This window comes from Hemibagrus wyckioides, linkage group LG25 (assembly GCF_019097595.1).
Source record: "Hemibagrus wyckioides isolate EC202008001 linkage group LG25, SWU_Hwy_1.0, whole genome shotgun sequence".
In the NCBI taxonomy this organism is placed as follows: domain Eukaryota; kingdom Metazoa; phylum Chordata; class Actinopteri; order Siluriformes; family Bagridae; genus Hemibagrus; species Hemibagrus wyckioides.
In genome coordinates, this window is record NC_080734.1 from 17,241,458 (window position 1) to 17,268,391 (window position 26,934).

The 26,934-nt window shown below is 45.9% G+C and overlaps 1 protein-coding gene across 3 annotated transcripts in view; it reads right to left on the bottom strand.

Moving 5' to 3' along the window:
- ralgps2 (Ral GEF with PH domain and SH3 binding motif 2) overlaps positions 1-26,934 on the bottom strand; it is a 127,738-nt gene that overhangs the window by 67,705 nt on the left and 33,099 nt on the right. For 2 of the 3 annotated variants that reach the window (XM_058379429.1, XM_058379428.1), the window contains exons 2-5: positions 4,131-4,232; positions 3,269-3,410; positions 3,031-3,138; positions 585-635 (exon numbers count right to left, since the gene is read on the bottom strand). In XM_058379429.1, coding sequence (XP_058235412.1) covers positions 585-635; positions 3,031-3,138; positions 3,269-3,410; positions 4,131-4,232 — 403 coding nt within the window. Of the gene's footprint in view, positions 1-584; positions 636-3,030; positions 3,139-3,268; positions 3,411-4,062; positions 4,233-26,934 lie in introns of all 3 variants that reach the window. The other variant, XM_058379430.1, reaches the window with a different exon arrangement.

Below are 26,934 nucleotides of genomic sequence, written 5' to 3' on the forward strand. Positions count from 1 at the left end.
CAGTACTTTGTCCTTTATGATGGGGAAGCACCTTAGGATGACGAAATTAGTCACAGAGTGTGTGTGTGTGGTTTCCACTACAGCAAGTCCAAAATGTTGCACAAAAATAAAAAAGACAAATTTTTACAATAAGGCTGAGCTTAAACCTGCACAGAGCAAGGGGCTGTGAATTAATAAAGGACTCATCGCCCCCTAGTGGTGAGAATGAGAACTGCCAAAGATGATGGTAGAGAAGTTTGAGAGCAGTTAAGGGGGGGGGGATGTGTGAGTATGAAAACATGAGTGTGTGTGAAAGAGAGAGAGAGAGAGAGAGAGAGAGAGAGAGAAAGAGAGTGAAGAAAGAGAGTGAGAAAAGAAAGCAAGAGGGGGGGGACAGAGGGAGAGAGAAGAAAGCAAGAGAGAGGGTGTGTATGTGTGAGTGTGAAACATGAGTGTGTGTCTGTGTGTGTAAGTGAGAGAGAGAGAGACAGAGAGAGAGAGAGAGACAGAGAGAGCATGTGTATGTGTGAGTGTGAAAACATGAGTGTGTGTGTGTGAGTGAGTGAGAGAGTGAGTGAGTTTGTCAGCAGCACTTGTATCCTCACCTCAGGCTGGATGGCTTTGAACACTGGAGCATCCATAAGTGTGATCTGACCCTAAGGGGGGAAAAATACATAATCTGTTAAATACCAGGTTTTTCCTCTTCAACCTCTAGCCAAAACTCTTCAGTAAGTGGGTGGTGTGGGGGTGGTGTGTAGGTTTAAGTATGCACTGTGTGACCTGCAGGCTACTTCGTCCTCTCTCTAAACTCTAACAGGATGTGTGACTGATGCGGTGTCAGCTGGATAAATAAGCACTACTGCTGTCTCCTGATGTAACTGCATTCGCATTCAACTTTCTATTTGCACGCAACTCTACAAAATCTCTTTACAGTTTAGTGACGGGAACAAAAAACACTCGACGGTTTTCTTGCTCTGTTGAAGAAAATAAAAAGCCACCTTATTACTAACACATGCACATTTACTGCAGACATACAAAATCAGCCAATCAGAGGCCAGCATCACAATACAGAAAATATCAAGAGCTTCAGTATAAATCAGAGATCAGACTGGAGAAAGGCTACGCTAACACAATCAACTCTTTACAGCCGGGATGAGCAGAAGAACATCTCAGAAAGCACGACATATCAAACCATGAGGAGCAACCAGAGACCTCTGCTCCCTCTACACACCCAAGAAGAGGGGATCTTAGCCTCTGGTGTGGACAGTGTCACAGGTTATGTATGCAGAGATGCTTTTCTGGTCACTACAGCTATAAAGAGTAATTATTTGAGTCACTCTAGCCTTCCTGTCAGCTCAGACCAGGCTGATGAATCTCCTCAGATCTCTCTCATCAACCACCTGTAGTGCAGCCACATGCTGGATGTTCTTGCACCTTGAGACTAGTGTGTGTGTGTGTGTGTGTGAAAATCCCAGAAGTAAATTCTCAGTATTGAGTAGTCACAGATTCATTCTGACATGAACACTGACTCCAGAAACATTAGAGCTGGACCTGTATGATTTCCTGCACTGCTGCCACGTGACTGGCTGACTGGATAACTGCATAACCATACACAATTGCTCAATGAAGCTGGATGTGTATTCATTCTGATCTTAACTAAGCACTTCCTCCTGGTCAGTGTCCAGATATCAATGGAACTGAGCCCAGGATCACTGGGTAAGAGGAGGGAATACGCTCTGAACAGGACACCAGTAAGCAAATCTCCAAGCTTTTGATCCCAGCGATCCCAGAGGAAACCTGGAGGTGTGAAGCGGCAATGCTGTGTGCATTTGTGGATCTGTCGGGACTGAATTCCTGCTCTGGTGTTGCATTACGATGAAGGGACTTTAAATAGTTAGACGACGGGTAAGTTTGAATGAAGCACTCCGGCTCTTTGCGCTATATTTAATGCAGACAGCGAAAAGGCATTGCTAGCATACTTTAAATATTACTGAGGCCAATGTGGCCAGGCTACTCTACAGTACAGCAGAGCGCATTCCCTCACGTGGAAATCACATGGGACTTGGGGGTGGGCAAAGAATCCTAAAACTGGGAGGGATGAAGCTTGTGGGGAATGTACTAATTGATGTAGGAGCATGCTGGATGTGTCGCATGGGTGGGTGAGATTAGACAGGAAAGAGAAAGATTGTTCAGGAGAGGGTGGGATTAGACAGGACAGGGTGGGGTTAGTTGCAAGAAGGTGGGATTAGTTGGAAGAGAGGTGGGATTACTTGGGAGAGGGTGGGATTAATCATGAGAGGGGTGGGATTAGTTGTGAGAGGGTGAAATTAGTCATGAGAGGGGTGGGATTAGTTGCAAGAGGGTGGAATTAGTCGGGGGAGGGGTGGATTAGTTGGGAGAGGGTGGGATTAGTCGGGAGAGGGGTGGAATTAGTTGGGAGAGGGTGGGATTAGTCGGGAGAGGGGTGGAATTAGTTGGGAGAGGGGTGGAATTAGTCGGGAGAGGGGTGGAATTAGTTGGGAGAGGGTGGGATTAGTTGCAAGAGGGTGGGATTAGTCGGGGGAGGGGTGGATTAGTTGCAAGAGGGTGAGATTAGTCAGGAGAGGGGTGAGATTAGTCGTGAGAGGGGTGGGATTAGTCGTGAGAGGGGTGAGATTAGTCGTGAGAGGGGTGGGATTAGTCGTGAGAGGGCTTTACTGTTTGGAAGAGGGCTTGCTTGATTGGTCAGGAGGCGGTGGGATTGAAGCAGAGATTGGTAGAGGGTTTGATTGGTGGAGGTGGAAGTAGGATTACAGCTGAAGCACAACGAGTATTAGTTTGCAGTATGTCACTACATTTCTTTCTCTAGCACGCACGCACACGCACGCACACGCACACGCACACGCACGCACGCACGCACACGCACGCACGCACGCACACACACGCGCACACACACGCGCACACACACGCACGCACACACGCACGCACACACACGCACGCACACACACGCACGCACACACACACACGCACGCACGTACACACACCCACAAAGAGATAGCAAGCATGTCTTACTGCATATTCCTCTGGTGTGACCTTCAGCACATCAAAGACAACAGCATCAAAACTTTTCTTCAGCTCAGCCGAGCCCTTCTCACTCAGAGACTCTGAACTGCTGCTCTTCTGCGGGACAGAACGAGAATCCACACATACAGGGTGTCGCACAGTTTTCTTCTTACACCAAATATAAATCAGCTAATGGAATTGGTCAGTGCTGAGTGTCACAACACACACACACAGTGTATTAACTGACCTCTGAGGTGATAGCAGTGGAGACACTGGGTTGGCCATTAGGGACGTCCATCATTCCCAAACCATCTGGCACTAGCGCAGTAGTTTCATCATCATCATCATCATCATCATCCTCATCTGGTCGCGTTTGCCTTCCTGGCAGCCTGCACCCACCCACCCACCCACCCACCCACATACACAATTAGTCAAAAATCACAGTATATCTCAGCTGGTACTGCTGTCAAGGGCAACATTTTGTTATGGTTTGACTTTGCGCTGTTATAATTATAAAAGTTTATAAGTCTCTGTTATAAGTGACTTTAAACTCTCTGACTTTAAAAGTTATCCATACACGTCCAGTAGCCTTCAAAATGCAGCTGACCACTGACCAATCAGCCAAAGACACAAGCCCTGCTGAAGTGATCAGTGGCATCACTGTGTGGAGAAAGAATCATGTAGCCGTGTTTACGACTGAAAAATCTCTCAAACCTCGCGGAAATCGTGTAGTTATCTCTGAGGAACTTCCGCAAAGAAGTGTGTGTGTGGCTATTAAACAAAGAACGAGAAGCAGATTTCTGATTTGTTTATTTAAATTATTTATGCCACACATCATCTTTGTGTCAAGATAAAGCAAGTCAAAAAACAAGGAAAAGATGAGTGTGTTTAAGAGCAAGGATGAGCAGGTGTTCATGCGGCTTTGCAGGCCTTAGTGTGTGTGTGTGTGTGTGTGTGTGTGTGTGTGTGTGTGTGTGTGTGTGTGTGTGTGTGTGCGCGCTGGCTCGAGCTGATAGAACAGGTGGTGAAATTTGTACTTGCCTTAAAGCTTCCCCAGCTCTTAATCCTAATCAGAGTTTGTGTGTTTCTCTCTCCGACACACAACTCACCAAGTCAATGTCAGATAAGCATCCTGTCTGCTCTTCAGTCCACTCCACTCAGTACGGTCTTTGCCTCGTGACGATTTCCTCAGCGGATCCCTCAGGACAAACCTGACAGGAAAGAAAAGCACGGAATATTGAAATAAAATGCAGCGCTGTATTTCCAGCTTCCTAGAAGGTCCAGGTAATACTGAGGCATCACCACTAGGTGGTGCAGCGACTTCAGTAGAAGCAAAAGAGGATTAAAAAGGGCAGCGGCTTTGCTTTTATGGTGCGAGAGGTCACAGGGTTTACGAAACGGAGAAGTGCGAAAGCAGACGAGGTGGGGGGGAGAAAAAAAAAAAAAAATCGATCTAACAGTGACTACAGGATTTTTCTAAACAATCCCTTCAGACAGGATTGAAAGTTGAGAAGTGAGTACACCAGAGCTCGCTGTGCTAATTGCTCTGGGGCACCCAGTACCTCCCGGTACATCTCATACATCCATTATTATATACACGTTTCTGTTCATTTACACACCCGTGACAAAACACACGGTAACCTGCAAGCGTGACGCAAGCACCGTCTCTCACAACACGCCATAACTGCCGGCTTTTTAGCACCCGGAGCTGTGAAATGCTGGATCACACCAGCTGAGCTCGACATCATGGAAAATATTTTTAAATCAAGAGAGGCTGGAAGACCTTTAAAGAGATAGAAAGGCAATAAGGAGGTGTTTATTTTTATATGGAGAGAAAAGCAAAACAAATAGGTAGAATAGTTATATAATATATGTTGGGATTAATGAAAAAGAGCTGCCTGAAATCATCAGGCTGATTTTTTTTTTTTTGCAGGGAGAAGGATAGAGAAGAAACCGGCAACGTGATGCTAATCAAATGTTTCACATTATTTTCGAACAGCAAAGGGATAACAGGAGAACATTTTCTCTCTCATCAACCATCACGCCGGCTCCACACGCATCGGACACAGGCCTGGGACCAGTTACAGAGGCGAGAACGTACAATTTCCACGGAGTTGCCATGACAATGAGAGAGCTGTAGACTAATGTGGAAAGAGGGGGAAAAAAAGCCTGTCATCAGACATCCAGCAGGAAACAAATCACAGACTGAAACCTGGCCAAGGCAACGCCGCCTGCGCACTGCCTCTGAGGGGAAAAATGCCACTTTCCATTCCGCAGAGTGCTTGTGCTTCCATCTGAACACGTTTCTGATGCTTCTGGAGCAACCAGGACGGAGCTCTGGCTGGGGAGCAAAGCAGAAAAGTCGATCTCCAAAGCGCGTGTGAATGACCACTGCACGTGTTCGACGATATTCAGAGCGACAAGGTGACCGGAGATCATTAGTTTGCAATCAGAGCTCGCTAGATGTGGGCGTGTCACGTGACTCTAACAAAGCTGAGAAAAGTTTATGTAAATACAGAGCGACTACCAATGGGTGTGAAGACAGTAGAGGTCACATGATCCGTGACACAGCGCACACACAGCTTTTCCTTCATCTCATATATATATGATATGATGCATTATACACTGATCAAGCATTACATTATGACCACCTGCCTAATATTGTGTTGGTCCCCCTTTTTGCTGCCAAAACACCCCTGACCCGTCATACACTGTGTATTCTGACACCTTTCTATCAGAACCAGCATTAACTTCTTCAGCAATTTGAGCAACAGTAGCTCGTCTGTTGGATCGGATCACACGGGCCAGCCTTCACTCCCCACGTGCATCAATGAGCCTTGACCGCCCATGACCCTGTCACCGGTTCACCACTGTTCCTTCCTTGGACTACTTTTGATAGATACTGACCACTGCAGACCGGGAACACCCCACAAGAGCTGCAGTTTTGGAGATGCTCTGATCCAGTGGTCTAGCCATCACAATTTGTCCCTGTTTTGTCAAACTCACTCAAATAAAAAAAAAAAAAAACGCTTGTCCATTTTTCCTGCTTCTAACATCAACTTTGAGGACAGAATGTTGACTTGCTGCCTAATATATCCCACCCACTAACAGGTGCCATGATGAGGAGATCATCAGTCTTATTCACCTCACCTCTCAGTGGTCATAATGCTATGCCTGATCGGTGTAGAAACACTGCAGAATTTTATACACAAACACTAAAATCTCTCTCTCTCCTTGTTACTATGGCAGCCAGTAGTAGAAACACCTACTGATGACTTAACAGTACAGGGCTACAAATCTGCATGCGTGTGAACGGAGCTTTCTACTACATTTGACTCGAAATCCTGCCGTTGTCCGACTCTTTTGAGCTACTAAGCAGGAAGAGAGCGCGGCTGCCTTCGTATCCGTCTTTTGTTAGCAACAATCAATCCCGCGAACACTGTGATGAGAGACGTAAGGTTTCTCCTCAGAACATTAAACTGTATTCAGTATCACAGACGTAATAAAATGTCTATGATGACTGATCCAAAACAAATACTTGTAGGAATTCCAGGTTCCTTTGTTAATTTGTTTTTCCCAGTCAGAAGCTGGAAGTTACGAGTTGTTACTTTAGCAACTGTCTCAAATGAAAACTGTAGAGGAACTGACGCTGGACAAGATCCACTGAAACATTAAGGAGGTTTGCACGAGTGTAAAGCAGGTGGAGCTGAACATGTTTAATGCAGCATATAGCTCGAATAACTACTCAAAAATAAATACATTCATAAAAAAATAAATAAATAAAGCACTAGCTGGTGGTTGTGAGGTGGGAACAGAGCTGATAAAGTACTAATAAAAGTTTTTCCTTCATTGCAGCAAAGACAATAACGGATGATGGAGGCAGTGATGAATAAATAATAAGATAATATTTCTTTTAAATAAAATCAGCTGATATACACAGAGTATCCGCTTCACTTCAGTCAGTACAGTGCCTTGGGCATGCGCACACACACACACTCATTCTCATACCCTCACACACTCATTCTCATACCCTCACACACACATTCTCATACCCTCACACACACACACACACACACACACACACACACTCATACCCTCACACACACACACACACACACACTCATACCCTCACACACACACACACACACTCATACCCTCACACACACATTCTCATACCCTCACACACACACACACACACACACACACTCATACCCTCACACACACACACACACACACACATACCCTCACACACACACACACACACACTCATACCCTCACACACACACACTCATACCCTCACACACACACACTCATTCTCATACCCTCACACACACACACACACACACTCATACCCTCACACACACACACTCATTCTCATACCCTCACACACACACACTCATTCTCATACCCTCACACACACACACTCATACCCTCACACACACACACTCATACCCTCACACACACACACTCATACCCTCACACACACACACTCATACCCTCACACACACACACACTCATTCTCATACCCTCACACACTCATTCTCATACCCTCACACACACACACTCATTCTCATACCCTCACACACACACACTCATTCTCATACCCTCACACACACATTCTCATACCCTCACACACACACACACTCATACCCTCACACACACACACACTCATACCCTCACACACACACACACACACTCATACCCTCACACACACACACTCATTCTCATACCCTCACACACACACACACTCATACCCTCACACACACTCATTCTCATACCCTCACACACTCATTCTCATACCCTCACACACACACACTCATTCTCATACCCTCACACACACACACTCATTCTCATACCCTCACACACACACACTCATTCTCATACCCTCACACACACACACACACACTCATTCTCATACCCTCACACACACACACACACTCATTCTCATACCCTCACACACACACACACACTCATTCTCATACCCTCACACACTCATTCTCATACCCTCACACACACACACACTCATTCTCATACCCTCACACACACACACTCATTCTCATACCCTCACACACACACACACACACTCATTCTCATACCCTCACACACACACACACACTCATTCTCATACCCTCACACACACACACACACTCATTCTCATACCCTCACACACTCATTCTCATACCCTCACACACACACACACTCATTCTCATACCCTCACACACTCATTCTCATACCCTCACACACACACACTCATTCTCATACCCTCACACACACACACTCATTCTCATACCCTCACACACACACACTCATTCTCATACCCTCACACACACACACTCATTCTCATACCCTCACACACACACACTCATTCTCATACCCTCACACACACACACTCATTCTCATACCCTCACACACACACACTCATTCTCATACCCTCACACACACACACTCATTCTCATACCCTCACACACACACACATTCTCATACCCTCACACACACACACACACACACACTCATACCCTCACACACACACACACACACTCATACCCTCACACACACACACACACACACACACACACTCATACCCTCACACACACACACACACACACTCATACCCTCACACACACACACACTCATTCTCATACCCTCACACACACATTCTCATACCCTCACACACACACACACACACACACTCATACCCTCACACACACACACACTCATACCCTCACACACACACACTCATTCTCATACCCTCACACACACACACTCATACCCTCACACACACACACTCATTCTCATACCCTCACACACTCATTCTCATACCCTCACACACACACACTCATTCTCATACCCTCACACACACACACTCATTCTCATACCCTCACACACACATTCTCATACCCTCACACACACACACACACTCATACCCTCACACACACACACACACACACTCATACCCTCACACACACACACACTCATACCCTCACACACACACACTCATTCTCATACCCTCACACACACACACACACTCATACCCTCACACACACACACACTCATACCCTCACACACACACACTCATTCTCATACCCTCACACACACACACTCATTCTCATACCCTCACACACACACACTCATTCTCATACCCTCACACACACACACTCATTCTCATACCCTCACACACACACACTCATTCTCATACCCTCACACACACATTCTCATACCCTCACACACACACACACACTCATACCCTCACACACACACACACTCATACCCTCACACACACACACACTCATACCCTCACACACACACACTCATTCTCATACCCTCACACACACACACACACTCATACCCTCACACACACACACACTCATACCCTCACACACACACACTCAATCTCATACCCTCACACACACACACTCATTCTCATACCCTCACACACACACACTCATTCTCATACCCTCACACACACACACTCATTCTCATACCCTCACACACACACACACACATTCTCATACCCGCGCGCGCGCACACACTCTCATACCCGCGCGCGCGCGCACACTCTCATACCCGCGCGCGCGCGCACACTCTCATACCCGCGCGCGCGCGCACACACTCATACCCGCGCGCGCGCGCACACTCTCATACCCGCGCGCGCGCGCACACTCTCATACCCGCGCGCGCGCACACACTCTCATACCCGCGCGCGCGCACACACTCTCATACCCTCGCGCGCGCACACACTCTCATACCCTCGCGCGCGCACACACTCTCATACCCTCGCGCGCGCACACACTCTCATACCCTCGCGCGCGCACACACTCTCATACCCTCGCGCGCGCAAACCCTCTCATACCCTCGCGCACACAAACCCTCTCATACCCTCGCGCACACAAACCCTCTCATACCCTCGCGCACACACACCCTCTCATACCCTCGCACACACACCCTCTCATACCCGCGCGCGCGCACACACACTCATACCCGCGCACGCGCACACACTCTCATACCCTCGCACACACACACACACACACTCTCATACCCTCGCGCACACACACACTCTCATACCCTCGCGCACACACACACTCTCATACCCTCGCGCGCGCACACACTCTCATACCCTCGCGCGCGCACACACACACTCTCATACCCTCGCGCGCGCGCGCACACACACTCTCATACCCTCGCGCGCGCACACACACACTCTCATACCCTCGCGCACACACACACTCTCATACCCTCGCGCACACACACACTCTCATACCCTCGCGCACACACACACTCTCATACCCTCGCGCACACACACACTCTCATACCCTCGCGCACACACACACACTCTCATACCCTCGCGCACACACACACACTCTCATACCCTCGCGCACACACACACACTCTCATACCCTCGCGCACACACACACACACTCTCATACCCTCGCACACACACACACACACTCTCATACCCTCGCGCACACACACACACACTCTCATACCCTCGCGCACACACACACACACTCTCATACCCTCGCGCACACACACACACTCTCATACCCTCGCACACACACACTCTCATACCCTCGCACACACACACTCTCATACCCTCGCACACACACACTCTCATACCCTCGCACACACACACTCTCATACCCTCGCACACACACACACACTCTCATACCCTCGCACACACACACACACTCTCATACCCTCGCACACACACACACACTCTCATACCCGCACACACACACACACTCTCATACCCTCGCACACACACACTCTCATACCCGCACACACACACACACTCTCATACCCGCACACACACACACACTCTCATACCCTCGCACACACACACACACTCTCATACCCTCGCACACACACACACACTCTCATACCCTCGCACACACACACACACTCTCATACCCTCGCACACACACACACACACACACTCTCATACCCTCGCACACACACACACACACACTCTCATACCCTCGCACACACACACACTCTCATACCCTCGCGCACACACACACACTCTCATACCCTCGCGCACACACACACACTCTCATACCCTCGCACACACACACACACACTCATACCCTCGCGCACACACACATACACACTCTCATACCCTCGCGCGCACACACATACACACTCTCATACCCTCGCACACACACACTCTCATACCCTCGCGCGCACACACATACACACTCTCATACCCTCGCACACACACACTCTCATACCCTCGCACACACACTCTCATACCCTCGCGCACACACTCTCATACCCTCGCGCACACACACACACTCATACCCTCGCACACACACACACACTCATACCGTCACACACACACACACACTCTTATACCCTCGCACACACACTCTCATACCGTCACATACACACACACACACACTCTCATACCCTCGCACACACACACTCTCATACCCTCGCACACACACTCTCATACCCTCGCACACACACTCTCATACCCTCGCACACACACTCTCATACCCTCGCACACACACTCTCATACCCTCGCACACACACTCATACCCTCGCGCGCACACACTCTCATACCCTCGCACACACACTCTCATACCCTCGCGCACACACACACTCTCATACCCTCGCGCGCACACACTCTCATACCCTCGCGCGCACACACTCTCATACCCTCGCGCGCACACACTCTCATACCCTCGCGCGCACACACTCTCATACCCTCGCGCGCACACACTCTCATACCCTCGCACACACACACACACTCATACCCTCGCACACACACACACACACTCTCATACCCTCGCGCGCGCACACACTCTCATACCCTCGCGCGCACACACTCTCATACCCTCGCGCACACACACACACACTCATACCCTCGCGCGCACACACACACTCATACCCTCGCGCGCACACACACACTCATACCCTCGCGCACACACACACACTCATACCCTCGCGCACACACACACTCTCATACCCTCGCACACACACTCTCATACCCTCGCACACACACACACACACTCATACCCTCGCACACACACACACTCATACCCTCGCACACACACACTCTCATACCCTCGCGCACACACACACACACTCATACCCTCGCACACACACACACACACTCATACCCTCGCGCACACACACACACTCATACCCTCGCGCACACACACACACTCATACCCTCGCGCACACACACACACTCATACCCTCGCGCACACACACACACTCATACCCTCGCGCACACACACATACACACTCTCATACCCTCGCACACACACACACTCATACCCTCGCACACACACTCATACCCTCGCACACACACACACACTCATACCCTCGCGCACACACACACACTCATAACCTCGCGCACACACACACACTCATACCCTCGCACACACACTCTCATACCCTCGCGCACACACACTCATACCCTCGCGCACACACACACACTCATACCCTCGCGCACACACACACACTCATACCCTCGCGCACACACACACACTCATACCCTCGCGCACACACACACACTCATACCCTCGCGCACACACACACACTCATACCCTCGCACACACACTCTCATACCCTCGCACACACACACTCTCATACCCTCGCGCACACACTCATACCCTCGCGCACACACACACACACTCATACCCTCGCGCACACACACACACTCATACCCTCGCGCACACACACACTCTCATACCCTCGCGCACACACACACTCTCATACCCTCGCACACACACACTCTCATACCCTCGCGCACACACACACACTCATACCCTCGCGCACACACACACACACTCATACCCTCGCGCACACACACACACTCATACCCTCGCGCACACACACACACTCTCATACCCTCGCGCACACACACACACTCATACCCTCGCGCACACACACACACTCATACCCTCGCGCACACACACACACACACACTCATACCCTCGCGCACACACACACACTCATAACCTCGCGCACACACACACACTCATACCCTCGCGCACACACACACACTCATACCCTCGCGCACACACACACTCATACCCTCGCGCACACACACACACTCATACCCTCGCGCACACACACACACTCATACCCTCGCGCACACACACACACTCATACCCTCGCGCACACACACACACTCATACCCTCGCGCACACACACACACTCATACCCTCGCGCACACACACACACTCATACCCTCGCGCACACACACACACTCATACCCTCGCGCACACACACACACTCATACCCTCGCGCACACACACACACTCATACCCTCGCGCACACACACACACTCATACCCTCGCGCACACACACTCTCATACCCTCGCGCACACACACACTCATACCCTCGCACACACACACTCATACCCTCGCACACACACACTCATACCCTCGCGCACACACACACACTCATACCCTCGCACACACACACACACTCATACCCTCGCACACACACACACTCTCATACCCTCGCACACACACTCTCATACCCTCGCACACACACACTCATACCCTCGCGCACACACACACACTCATACCCTCGCGCACACACACACACTCATACCCTCGCGCACACACACACACTCATACCCTCGCGCACACACACATACACACACTCATACCCTCGCACACACACACTCTCATACCCTCGCGCACACACTCATACCCTCGCGCACACACACACACTCATACCCTCGCGCACACACACACACTCATACCCTCGCGCACACACACACACTCATACCCTCGCGCACACACACACTCATACCCTCGCACACACACACTCTCATACCCTCGCACACACACACTCATACCCTCGCGCACACACACACACTCATACCCTCGCACACACACACACACTCATACCCTCGCACACACACACACACTCATACCCTCGCACACACACACTCATACCCTCGCGCACACACACACACTCATACCCTCGCGCATACCCTCGCGCACACACTCATACCCTCGTGCACACACTCATACCCTCGCGCGCACACACACACTCATACCCTCGCGCGCACACACACACTCATACCCTCGCGCGCACACACTCATACCCTCGCGCACACGCACACACTCATACCCTCGCGCACACGCACACACTCATACCCTCGCGCACACGCACACTCTCATACCCTCGCGCACACGCACACACTCATACCCTCGCGCACACGCACACTCTCATACCCTCGCGCACACGCACACTCTCATACCCTCGCGCACACGCACACTCTCATACCCTCGCGCACACACACTCTCATACCCTCGCGCACACACATTCTCATACCCTCGCGCACACACACTCTCATACCCTCGCGCACACACACTCTCATACCCTCGCGCACACACACTCTCATACCCTCGCGCACACACACTCTCATACCCTCGCGCACACACACTCTCATACCCTCGCGCACACACACACTCATACCCTCGCGCACACACACACACTCATACCCTCGCGCACACACACACTCTCATACCCTCGCACACACACACTCTCATACCCTCGCACACACACACTCATACCCTCGCGCACACACACACTCTCATACCCTCGCACACACACACTCTCATACCCTCGCACACACACACTCTCATACCCTCGCACACACACACTCTCATACCCTCGCACACACACACTCTCATACCCTCGCACACACACACTCTCATACCCTCGCACACACACACTCTCATACCCTCGCGCACACACACACTCTCATACCCTCGCACACACACACTCTCATACCCTCGCACACACACACACTCATACCCTCGCACACACACACACTCTCATACCCTCGCACACACACACACTCATACCCTCGCACACACACACACACACACACTCTCATACCCGCACACACACACACACTCTCATACCCTCGCACACACACACACACTCTCATACCCTCGCGCACACACACACACACTCTCATACCCTCGCGCACACACACACACACTCTCATACCCTCGCGCACACACATACACACTCTCATACCCTCGCGCACACACATACACACTCTCATACCCTCGCACACACACACACACTCATACCCTCACGCGCACACACACACACTCTCATACCCTCGCGCACACACACATACACACTCTCATACCCTCGCGCACACACACACACACTCTCATACCCTCGCACACACACACTCTCATACCCTCGCACACACACACTCTCATACCCGCACACACACACACACTCTCATACCCTCGCACACACACACACACACACTCTCATACCCTCGCACACACACACACACACTCTCATACCCTCGCACACACACACACACTCTCATACCCTCGCACACACACACACACTCATACCCTCGCGCACACACACACACTCTCATACCCTCGCACACACACACACACTCTCATACCCTCGCACACACACAAACACTCTCATACCCTCACACACACACACACACTCATACCCTCGCGCGCACACACATACACACTCTCATACCCTCGCGCACACACACACACTCATACCCTCGCACACACACACTCATACCCTCGCGCACACACACTCATACCCTCGCGCACACACACATACACACTCTCATACCCTCGCACACACACACTCATACCCTCGCGCACACACACTCATACCCTCGCGCGCACACACACACACTCATACCCTCGCGCGCACACACTCATACCCTCGCGCGCACACACTCATACCCTCGCGCGCACACACTCATACCCTCGCGCGCACACACTCATACCCTCGCGCGCACACACACACACTCATACCCTCGCACACACACACACACACTCATACCCTCGCACACACACACACACACTCTTATACCCTCACACACACACAGTTATACCCTCTCTCACACACACACATCCTCACACACACAAATATCCTAAGCAACTCTAACCTCGCCAGCACTCTGTACGATTACCTTTACATTACTGAACACTGTATTTGTGTGTGTGTGTGTGTGTGTGTGTATAATATATATATATATATATAGAATCGTAACATGTATGGTGTTTAATGATAATGGTAACGTTTATTATTCTTGTGATACACACTTGTATGTACTTGTGCTTTAAGAGACGTGACAGTTCAGTGATCTATTTCTTATTTTCTTATTATATTATTTATCATTTCTCTAGCTTTACTCTTACTTTATTTTCTGCCTGTTTGAGCCCTGAGTGTGAACTGTATAGTCACCGTCCCACGTGAACAATCCAACGTGTGTCACATGACTTCCTGTTTCGTGGGAACAGTTATGTTTAACGGTACAAAAACAACATACTTTCATAGCACTCTGTAATTATCTCACGTTCCTGCGCTCAGATTAAAGGCACGCATGTCTTCATGCACGTGAGATCAGCTTCCTGTTTATTCCTGTACGCTGACATGACTTGCAAGTGTCTTGAGGAGAAAAATAAGAGAAAACAAGAAACCTGCATGCAGAAAAATGGAGGGCTATGTGGGGAAATGTGCAAGTGAGCCACTTGGAAGCAGGAATTCTTCTATATGAAGAGGATCTTTAAGACATTAAGACCACACACACACAGTGCATTCATCTTTAATCATTCAGTAATTCATTACATTTCCCTTCTGCTCCCAGCACATCCTGACATGTACAGAGTTTTTATGTTCGGTGTGCATGTCGTTAGTTGAGACTCCATTCAGCACAAACTGACACACACACACACACACACACACACACACACACACACACACAGGGAGAGGCGAGTCGTTGGAGAAGGTTCCTCACTAGCCTCATTTACCTCAGGCCTGAACTGGATTTCTAACAGCAGGTTGAGTGTGGTGGACTGGTGCAGCTGGCAGTCATGCAGTTCCTGCAGTAATGCTGCATTAAAGCTGGAGGGTGATGTGTCAGGGGAAGTGAAGCATGCGGTGTGTGTGTGTGTGTGTGTGTGTGGGAGAGAACGCTGAAGCTCAGCCAGCGAGGGGGGGGGGCAACCGATACTAAACACTCATCCAATACTGACTTGGTCAACAAAGAACAAGAATTTCATATATCCGAATCACACACACACACACACACACACACTCACTCTGTACCACATGCCCTACAAAGGGTTGCAGAGATCCTGGAGTCTATCCCTGGAGACTCGGGGCAGAAGTTGGGAGACACCCTAGATGCCAATACATAACCGGACACAATTTCTCTCACTGTCTCACACCCTCTCTCTGTGTCTCTCTTTCTCTCTGGCTCACTCTCCCTCTCTTTCTCACTCACTCAGTGTCTCACTCTGTCTCTCTGTGTCTCACTCTGTCTCTCTGTGTCTCACTCTGTCTCTCTGTGTCTCACTCTGTCTCTCTGTGTCTCACTCTGTCTCTCTGTGTCTCACTCTGTCTCTCTGTCTCTCACTCTGTCTCTCTGTCTCTCACACTCTCTCTCTGTCTCTCACACTCTCTCTCTGTCTCTCACACTCTCTCTCTGTCTCTCACACTCTCTCTCTGTCTCTCACACTCTCTCTCTGTCTCTCACACTCTCTCTCTGTCTCTCACACTCTGTCTCACGCTCACTCTTTCTTTCTCTGTCTCATGCTTACTCTCAGTCTCTCTCTCTCACACACACACACAATGAACAATTTAGATATGCCATTCAGCCTACAGCACATGTTTGACACACACACACACACACACCTCCATCAAACCTCCAACCCCGAAGGTGTGAAGCAAACATGCCAACCACTAAGAAAACATAACAGCACCCCACCCTCTTAAAAACAATGAAAATAACAGTTTGAAATCCTGAAAATACAAACATTAAAAATAAATCTATTGTGAAAACCTGAAATACATATTTTATAGAAATTAGGACAAACATGCAGCATTCGATGATCACAATCTGAAGTGAGGAGACTTTTAGTGGAGTTAAGTGGAGTTGAAGCAGATGATTGGAAATATAACTAAGTTCATCTGAAGTTCTGCTCAGACAGACTAAACTAAATTCCTATAACAAAGCCAACTTTAATTGATAGACAGAATGCATGCTAACGCTAGCATAATCTAACTAGCACAGACGTGAGCCGAATAGTTAGCCGGTGTTTACACTGAACAGAACAGAAAACATCCAGCTGTTTAACATCACTGCAGATAAAGAACTGTCTGAGAAAACTAAAGCTTGACTTGTTTCACGACTCAGAAAGCGGAGACTTTTCCCTGGATGCTTCACTGGTTCCATTTACTTATTTATTTATTTTAATTTTATTTAATTTTATTTCATTTATTTATTTTAATTCATTCATTCATTTATTTACTTACTTAATTTAATGTTTATTTATACTCCAAATCTGGAAAAAAAAACAACCTGTGTTTTTCACACAAAAAAAGTTCATTTTAAATAAATAAATAAATAAATAAGAAAAAAAAGAAAAGAAAAGAAAAAACCCAGCCTATTACAATGACATTATTTACAAGTGTCAGTGACGTAATGCGATATATAAATCATTCACACACGACACTTTTGTAAGATGCACTGAATACTCATAAGTATGTGGACACAAATAGAGTAAAAATATTCGAATGATGGGCCTGGTCATTTATCTCCATACCATCTATACGTCAGTGTTGACCTTTACACCGAGTCTGCAGTAACCAGATGCTACACAAAACACACACACACACGACCGGTGTTGTTGAGTAACACACACACACTCTGACTCACAGCATCATGGCTAGAGATGGCGACAGACAAGACTTCATCCTCATGTGAAAGGTCTGATACATCAGGTGTGTGAACACAGTAAGATTTCCTCACTAATCTGCAGCGATGTTTTTTAATAATAATAAAAATCCTGTCATAAGACACAAATTTCTAAAACAAGATTTATTTATCTAAGATTTATTTTAAAAAAAAAATTACATTTATATATTAAACATATAAAAATTCACTTAAACATTTTTTTAAAAGGGAAATATATGTAAAAATGCAAAAAATCTGTAATAATTATTTTTATAATTTTATAATATTTAATAATTATTATAAAACATTTTTTGCAATAAAAATATTAAAATTAAGTAAAGGATTTATCAGCTTCTGCGTGTGCATGTATTTATATTTTTTAAATGCATACTTATGTAATCTTTTTCAACATTAAATATATATATTTTCATAAACATTTTGTTTTATAAAATAAAATAACATTTAACACTGAAGAAGAAAATTATATATATATATATATATTTTTTTTTTTTTTTCCTTTTATACTCATATATATATTCTTTTCTTAAATTTAGACATTTTTCCTTATTTTTTTAATAAAACAATCATAATTAAGCAAATTTTATAATACATTTATTTGCATTTTTATATTTTTATACAAAGCAAATTTAAACTTATAGAAAACCCTGAACACTGAAACAGACAAAATAAATATGTAATAAATAAATAAATAAATAAATAAATAAATAAAAATCACACCAGCAGCTTCCTGTCAGCCCATTACTATTATTATTATTTTGCATTTAACAAAAAAGCATTTCACATATCTCAGAAAACTATAGCGTGAAATAATTGAATCACAGTAATCACTCGTTACATCGTCACCCAAATTCCACATAGAGCTCCAGGTGACCTCACATCCTGCTCTTCCGCTCAGAAATCCCCTTAAGCCGAGTTCACGCTCACATCTAACTTTGAGTGTGTAAATAAATTGTTTAAACTGACATAGAAAACTCTCAAACGTCCCAAGAATCTTCTTCACTGTGATAAAGTCAGAGATTTCAGTCAGAGTCAGCGTGACAGTGCGACAGTGTTAAAGGGCAAACAATCCGAGCTCGTCCACATCTCCCACGCTGCCACAAATACACCTGTAAACATCGTAACGGTCGATGTGGAAACGGGTCATTCAGGATGTTTAGTTGTTGACGTGAGGTGGTGTAGCGGATGTGTTTTCCGAACACTGCCAAGGTACGCCAGCTACGCAGACCAGAATGTAAACAATGCTCCTCGAGTCACACATCAAACACAGCCCGGGTCCATACACTTAACACACACACACTCGCATCACAGGAAGGGAATGATAATAAGCATGTGATGAAAGTCAGAGGGTTTGATGGTTCTGCTTTACAAATGACACAAAACAGAAATGTGGAGGAATTTCAGTCTGTTTTCTCGCCTGTTCGGGTAAACAATCAGTAAAGAAAAGGAAGAAAACAGGTCAAGCCACAGGAATGAGTGTATGTGTGTGTGTTTTAATTTTAAAGCTAGATTTACACTTGAACTATTTGTTAAATGTGAAGGTTTGAGTGTAAAATATATAAAATAATAACCTCAGATTAGTAATAAAGCTCAGTGGTCATTAATTAGATGGAAAGCGTGTTGCTCTGACCCGAGGACACCTGCAACGTCAGACACGGATAAATATTTTAGAGATGCATTTGGTTAAGAAGGAGATGTGGAGTGTATTATTTATAGAGATGGCACCGATCCGGTACCGGGTATCAGTATCGGGACAGAACCAGCACAGAGTAACAGCTCAGTGGCTTCAGAGAGAGGAACTACAGTGGCGGAGAAGAGCAATACAAACTAACAAATTCAAAATGAAAATGAATAAATGAATAAATGAATAAATTAATTAATTAAAAATGAAAAAAAACACAACAAAATAAAATCAGTAAACAAAAATTTAAAAATTACAAAAATAACAAAAGACATTAGAAAACAAAAAAATAAAAAAACAACAGCATATCAGAAAACAAAATATAAAATAAATTTGTTTTGTTTCCTGATTTTTTTAATTTTTGTTTTCTGATTTTTTTTTTTATTTGTTTCCTGATTTGTTTTGTTTTCTGATTTTTTGTACTTGTTTTCTGATTTTTTGTACTTGTTTTCTGATTTGTTTTGTTTTCTGATTTTCTTTTTAATTTGTTTTCCGATTTTTCATTTTGTTGTGATTTTTGTAAAATGTTTTCTGATTTCTTATTGCGGTTATTTTATTTTCTGATTTTTTTTTAATTTGTTTTCTGATTTTTTAAAATTTGTTTTTCTGATTTGTTTTATTGTTTTGTGGGTTTTTTATTTGTTTTCTGGTTTCTTATTGTGGTTATTTTGTTTTTTGATTTATTTATTTTTAAATTTGTTTTCTGATTTTTTTGAAAATTTATTTACTGACTTATTTTGTTTTCCGACAAGTGGGACTGGATTTGCAAAAGAAATGAATTTTTGGAAACTGGAAGATGTTTCCATAATGAAGAGATTTTGTCTATTTTTTTTTGTTCCTACTGAGATCACTAAAACAAAACCCACTGTGTGTGTGTGTGTGTGTGTGTGTGTGTGTGTGTGTGTGTGTACACTACTCAACCAGCTGTAACTAGTCCAGCATGTGGCAGTCATTGAGAGTAAATCAATAAGAGTCCTGTGGCCTAGAAAAGCGGTGTGTGTGTGTGTGTGTGTGTGTGTGTGTTTCATTAGACACAATCTGACATGTCAGAGCTCGCTGTAAACACACCCGTGAGACACATTACCCTTCTCTAAAGAGTCATTCGGATAGCAATCATATTAAAGCTAAAACATTTCTTTTTGTAACCAGGAGTTTATGAAGTTTTTATTAAACTCAGGGAAGAGTTTTGTTCTTAATAAAAAATTAGCCAATTAAAAAAACTGTAATTAAAGGAATTATAGGAATTATATATATATAAAAATCACTGAATGAATAAAATCAGGAGGGGGTTCAGTGATGTAGACACAGTTAGTGGAGGTTCTGTACATATCTATAAAAAACTGTGTGAAAGAGTGTGTGTGTGTGTGTGTGTGTGTGTGTGAGAGAGAGAGTGTGGGTTATAATTCAGTTCTAAAGATTCAGAGATTTTTCAGGTTTATTCATATTTATCTATCTTTAGGAATTAAATATACACACACTTATACCCTTACACACACACACACCCTTATACCCTCACACACACACACCCTTATACCATCACACATACACACTCACATACCCTCACACACACACACCCTTATACCATCACACATACACACTCACACACTCTTATACCCTTACACACACACACCCTTATACCATCACACATACACACTCACACACTCTTATACCCTCACACACACACACCCTTATACCATCACACATACACACTCTCACACACTTATACCCTCACACACACACACCCTTATACCATCACACATACACACACACACTCTTATACCCTCACACACACACACCCTTATACCATCACACATACACACTCACATACCCTCACACACACACACCCTTATACCATCACACATACACACTCACACACTCTTATACCCTTACACACACACACCCTTATACCATCACACATACACACTCACACACTCTTATACCCTTACACACACACACCCTTATACCATCACACATACACACTCACACACTCTTATACCCTCACACACACACACCCTTATACCATCACACATACACACTCTCACACACTTATACCCTCACACATACACACACCCTTATACCATCACACATACACACTCTCACACACTTATACCCTCACACACACACACCCTTATACCATCACACATACACACTCTCACACACTTATACCCTCACACACACACACCCTTATACCATCACACATACACACTCTCACACACTTATACCCTCACACACACACACCCTTATACCATCACGCACACACACTCACACACTCTTATACCCTCACACACACACACCCTTATGCCATCACACATACACACTCACACACACTTATACCCTTACACACACACACCCTTATACCCTCACACATACACACTCACACACTCTTATACCCTCACACACACACACCCTTATACCATCACACATACACACTCACACACTCTTATACCCTCACACACACACACCCTTATACCATCACACACACACACTCTCACACACTTATACCCTCACACACACACACCCTTATACCATCACACATACACACTCTCACACACTTATACCCTCACACACACACACCCTTATACCATCACACATACACACTCACACACCCTTATACCATCACACATACACACTTATACCATCACACATACACACTCTCACACACTTATACCCTCACACACACACACCCTTATACCCTCACACATACACACTCACACACTCTTATACCATCACACATACACACTCACACACCCTTATACCATCACACATACACACACCCTTATACCATCACACATACACACTTATACCATCACACATACACACCCTTATACCATCACACACACACACCCTTATACCATCACACATACACACTTATACCATCACACATACACACCCTTATACCATCACACATACACACTTATACCATCACACATACACACCCTTATACCATCACACATACACACTCACACACTCTTATACCATCACACATACACACTCACACACTCTTATACCATCACATATGCTCACACCCTTATACCAGCTCACATACACACTCACACACTCTTATACCCTCACACTCACACACCCTTATACCATCACACATACACACTCACACACTCTTATACCATCACACATACACACTCACACACTCTACCATCACACATACACACACCCTTATACCATCACACATACACACTCACACACCCTTATACCATCACTCATACACACTCACACACTCTTATACCATCACACATACACACACCCTTATGCCATCACACATACACACTCACACACTCTTATACCATCACACATACACACACCCTTATGCCATCACACATACACACTCACACACTCTTATACCATCACACATACACACCCTTATACCCTCACACACACACACCCTTATACCATCACACATACACACTTATACCATCACACATACACACCCTTATACCATCACACATACACACTTATACCATCACACATACACACCCTTATACCATCACACATACACACCCTTATACCCTCACACATACACACTCACACACCCTTATACCATCACACATACACACTTATACCATCACACACACACACCCTTATACCCTCACACATACACACTCTTATACCCTCACACACACACACCCTTATACCATCACACATACACACTCTCACACACTTATACCCTCACACACACACACCCTTATACCATCACACATACACACTCACACACCCTTATACCATCACACATACACACTTATACCATCACACATACACACCCTTATACCATCACACATACACACTTATACCATCACACATACACACCCTTATACCATCACACATACACACTCACACACTCTTATACCATCACACATACACACTCACACACTCTACCATCACACATACACACACCCTTATACCCTCACACATACACACTCACACACTCTTATACCATCACACATACACACACCCTTATACCATCACACATACACACTCACACACTCTTATACCATCACACATACACACCCTTATACCCTCACACATACACACACCCTTATACCCTCACACATACACACTCACACACTCTTATACCCTCACACACACACACCCTTATACCCTCACACATACACACACCCTTATACCATCACACATACACACACCCTTATACCCTCACACATACACACACCCTTATACCCTCACACATACACACTCACACACTCTTATACCATCACACATACACACCCTTATACCATCACACATACACACCCTTATACCCTCACACACACACACACCCTTATACCCTCACACATACACACACCCTTATACCCTCACACATACACACTCACACACTCTTATACCCTCACACACACACACCCTTATACCATCACACATACACACTCACACACACTTATACCCTCACACACACACACCCTTATACCATCACACATACACACTCACACACTCTTATACCCTCACACACACACACACCCTTATACCATCACACATACACACTCTTATACCCTCACACACACACACCCTTATACCATCACACACACACACTCTCACACACTTATACCCTCACACACACACACCCACACACTCTTATACCATCACACATACACACACCCTTATACCATCACACATACACACTCACACACCCTTATACCATCACACACACACACCCTTATACCATCACACATACACACACCCTTATACCATCACACATACACACTTATACCATCACACATACACACCCTTATACCATCACACATACACACTTATACCATCACACATACACACCCTTATACCATCACACATACACACTTATACCATCACACATACACACCCTTATACCATCACACATACACACTCACACACTCTACCATCACACATACACACTCACACACTCTTATACCCTCACACACACACACCCTTATACCATCACACATACACACTCACACACTCTTATACCCTCACACACACACACCCTTATACCATCACACATACACACTCACACACTCTACCATCACACATACACACACCCTTATACCCTCACACATACACACCCTTATACCCTCACACATACACACACCCTTATACCATCACACATACACACTCACACACCCTTATACCATCACACATACACACTCACACACTCTTATACCCTCACACACACACACCCTTATACCATCACACACACACACTCTCACACACTTATACCCTCACACACACACACCCACACACTCTTATACCATCACACACTCACACACCCTTATACCATCACACACACACACCCTTATACCATCACACATACACACACCCTTATACCATCACACATACACACTTATACCATCACACATACACACCCTTATACCATCACACATACACACTCACACACTCTTATACCATCACACATACACACTCACACACCCTTATACCATCACACATACACACTCACACACCCTTATACCATCACACATACACACTTATACCATCACACATACACACCCTTATACCATCACACATACACACTCACACACTCTTATACCATCACACATACACACTCACACACTCTACCATCACACATACACACACCCTTATACCATCACACATACACACTCACACACTCTTATACCATCACACATACACACTCGCACACCCTTATACCATCACACATACACACTCACACACCCTTATACCATCACACATACACACTTATACCATCACACATACACACCCTTATACCATCACACATACACACTCACACACCCTTATACCATCACACATACACACTTATACCATCACACATACACACCCTTATACCATCACACATACACACTCACACACTCTTATACCATCACACATACACACTCACACACTCTACCATCACACATACACACACCCTTATGCCATCACACATACACACTCACACACTCTTATACCATCACACATACACACCCTTATACCCTCACACATACACACTCACACACTCTTATACCCTCACACACACACACCCTTATACCCTCACACATACACACTCTCACACACTTATACCCTCACACATACACACTCTCACACACTTATACCATCACACATACACACCCTTATACCCTCACACATACACACTCACACACTCTACCATCACACATACACACACCCTTATACCATCACACATACACACTCACACACTCTTATACCATCACACATACACACTCACACACCCTTATACCATCACACATACACACTCACACACTCTTATACCATCACACATACACACTCACACACTCTTATACCATCACACATACACACTCACACACTCTTATACCATCACACATACACACTCACACACTCTACCATCACACATACACACACCCTTATACCATCACACATACACACTCACACACTCTTATACCATCACACATACACACTCACACACTCTACCATCACACATACACACACCCTTATACCCTCACACATACACACTCACACACTCTTATACCATCACAC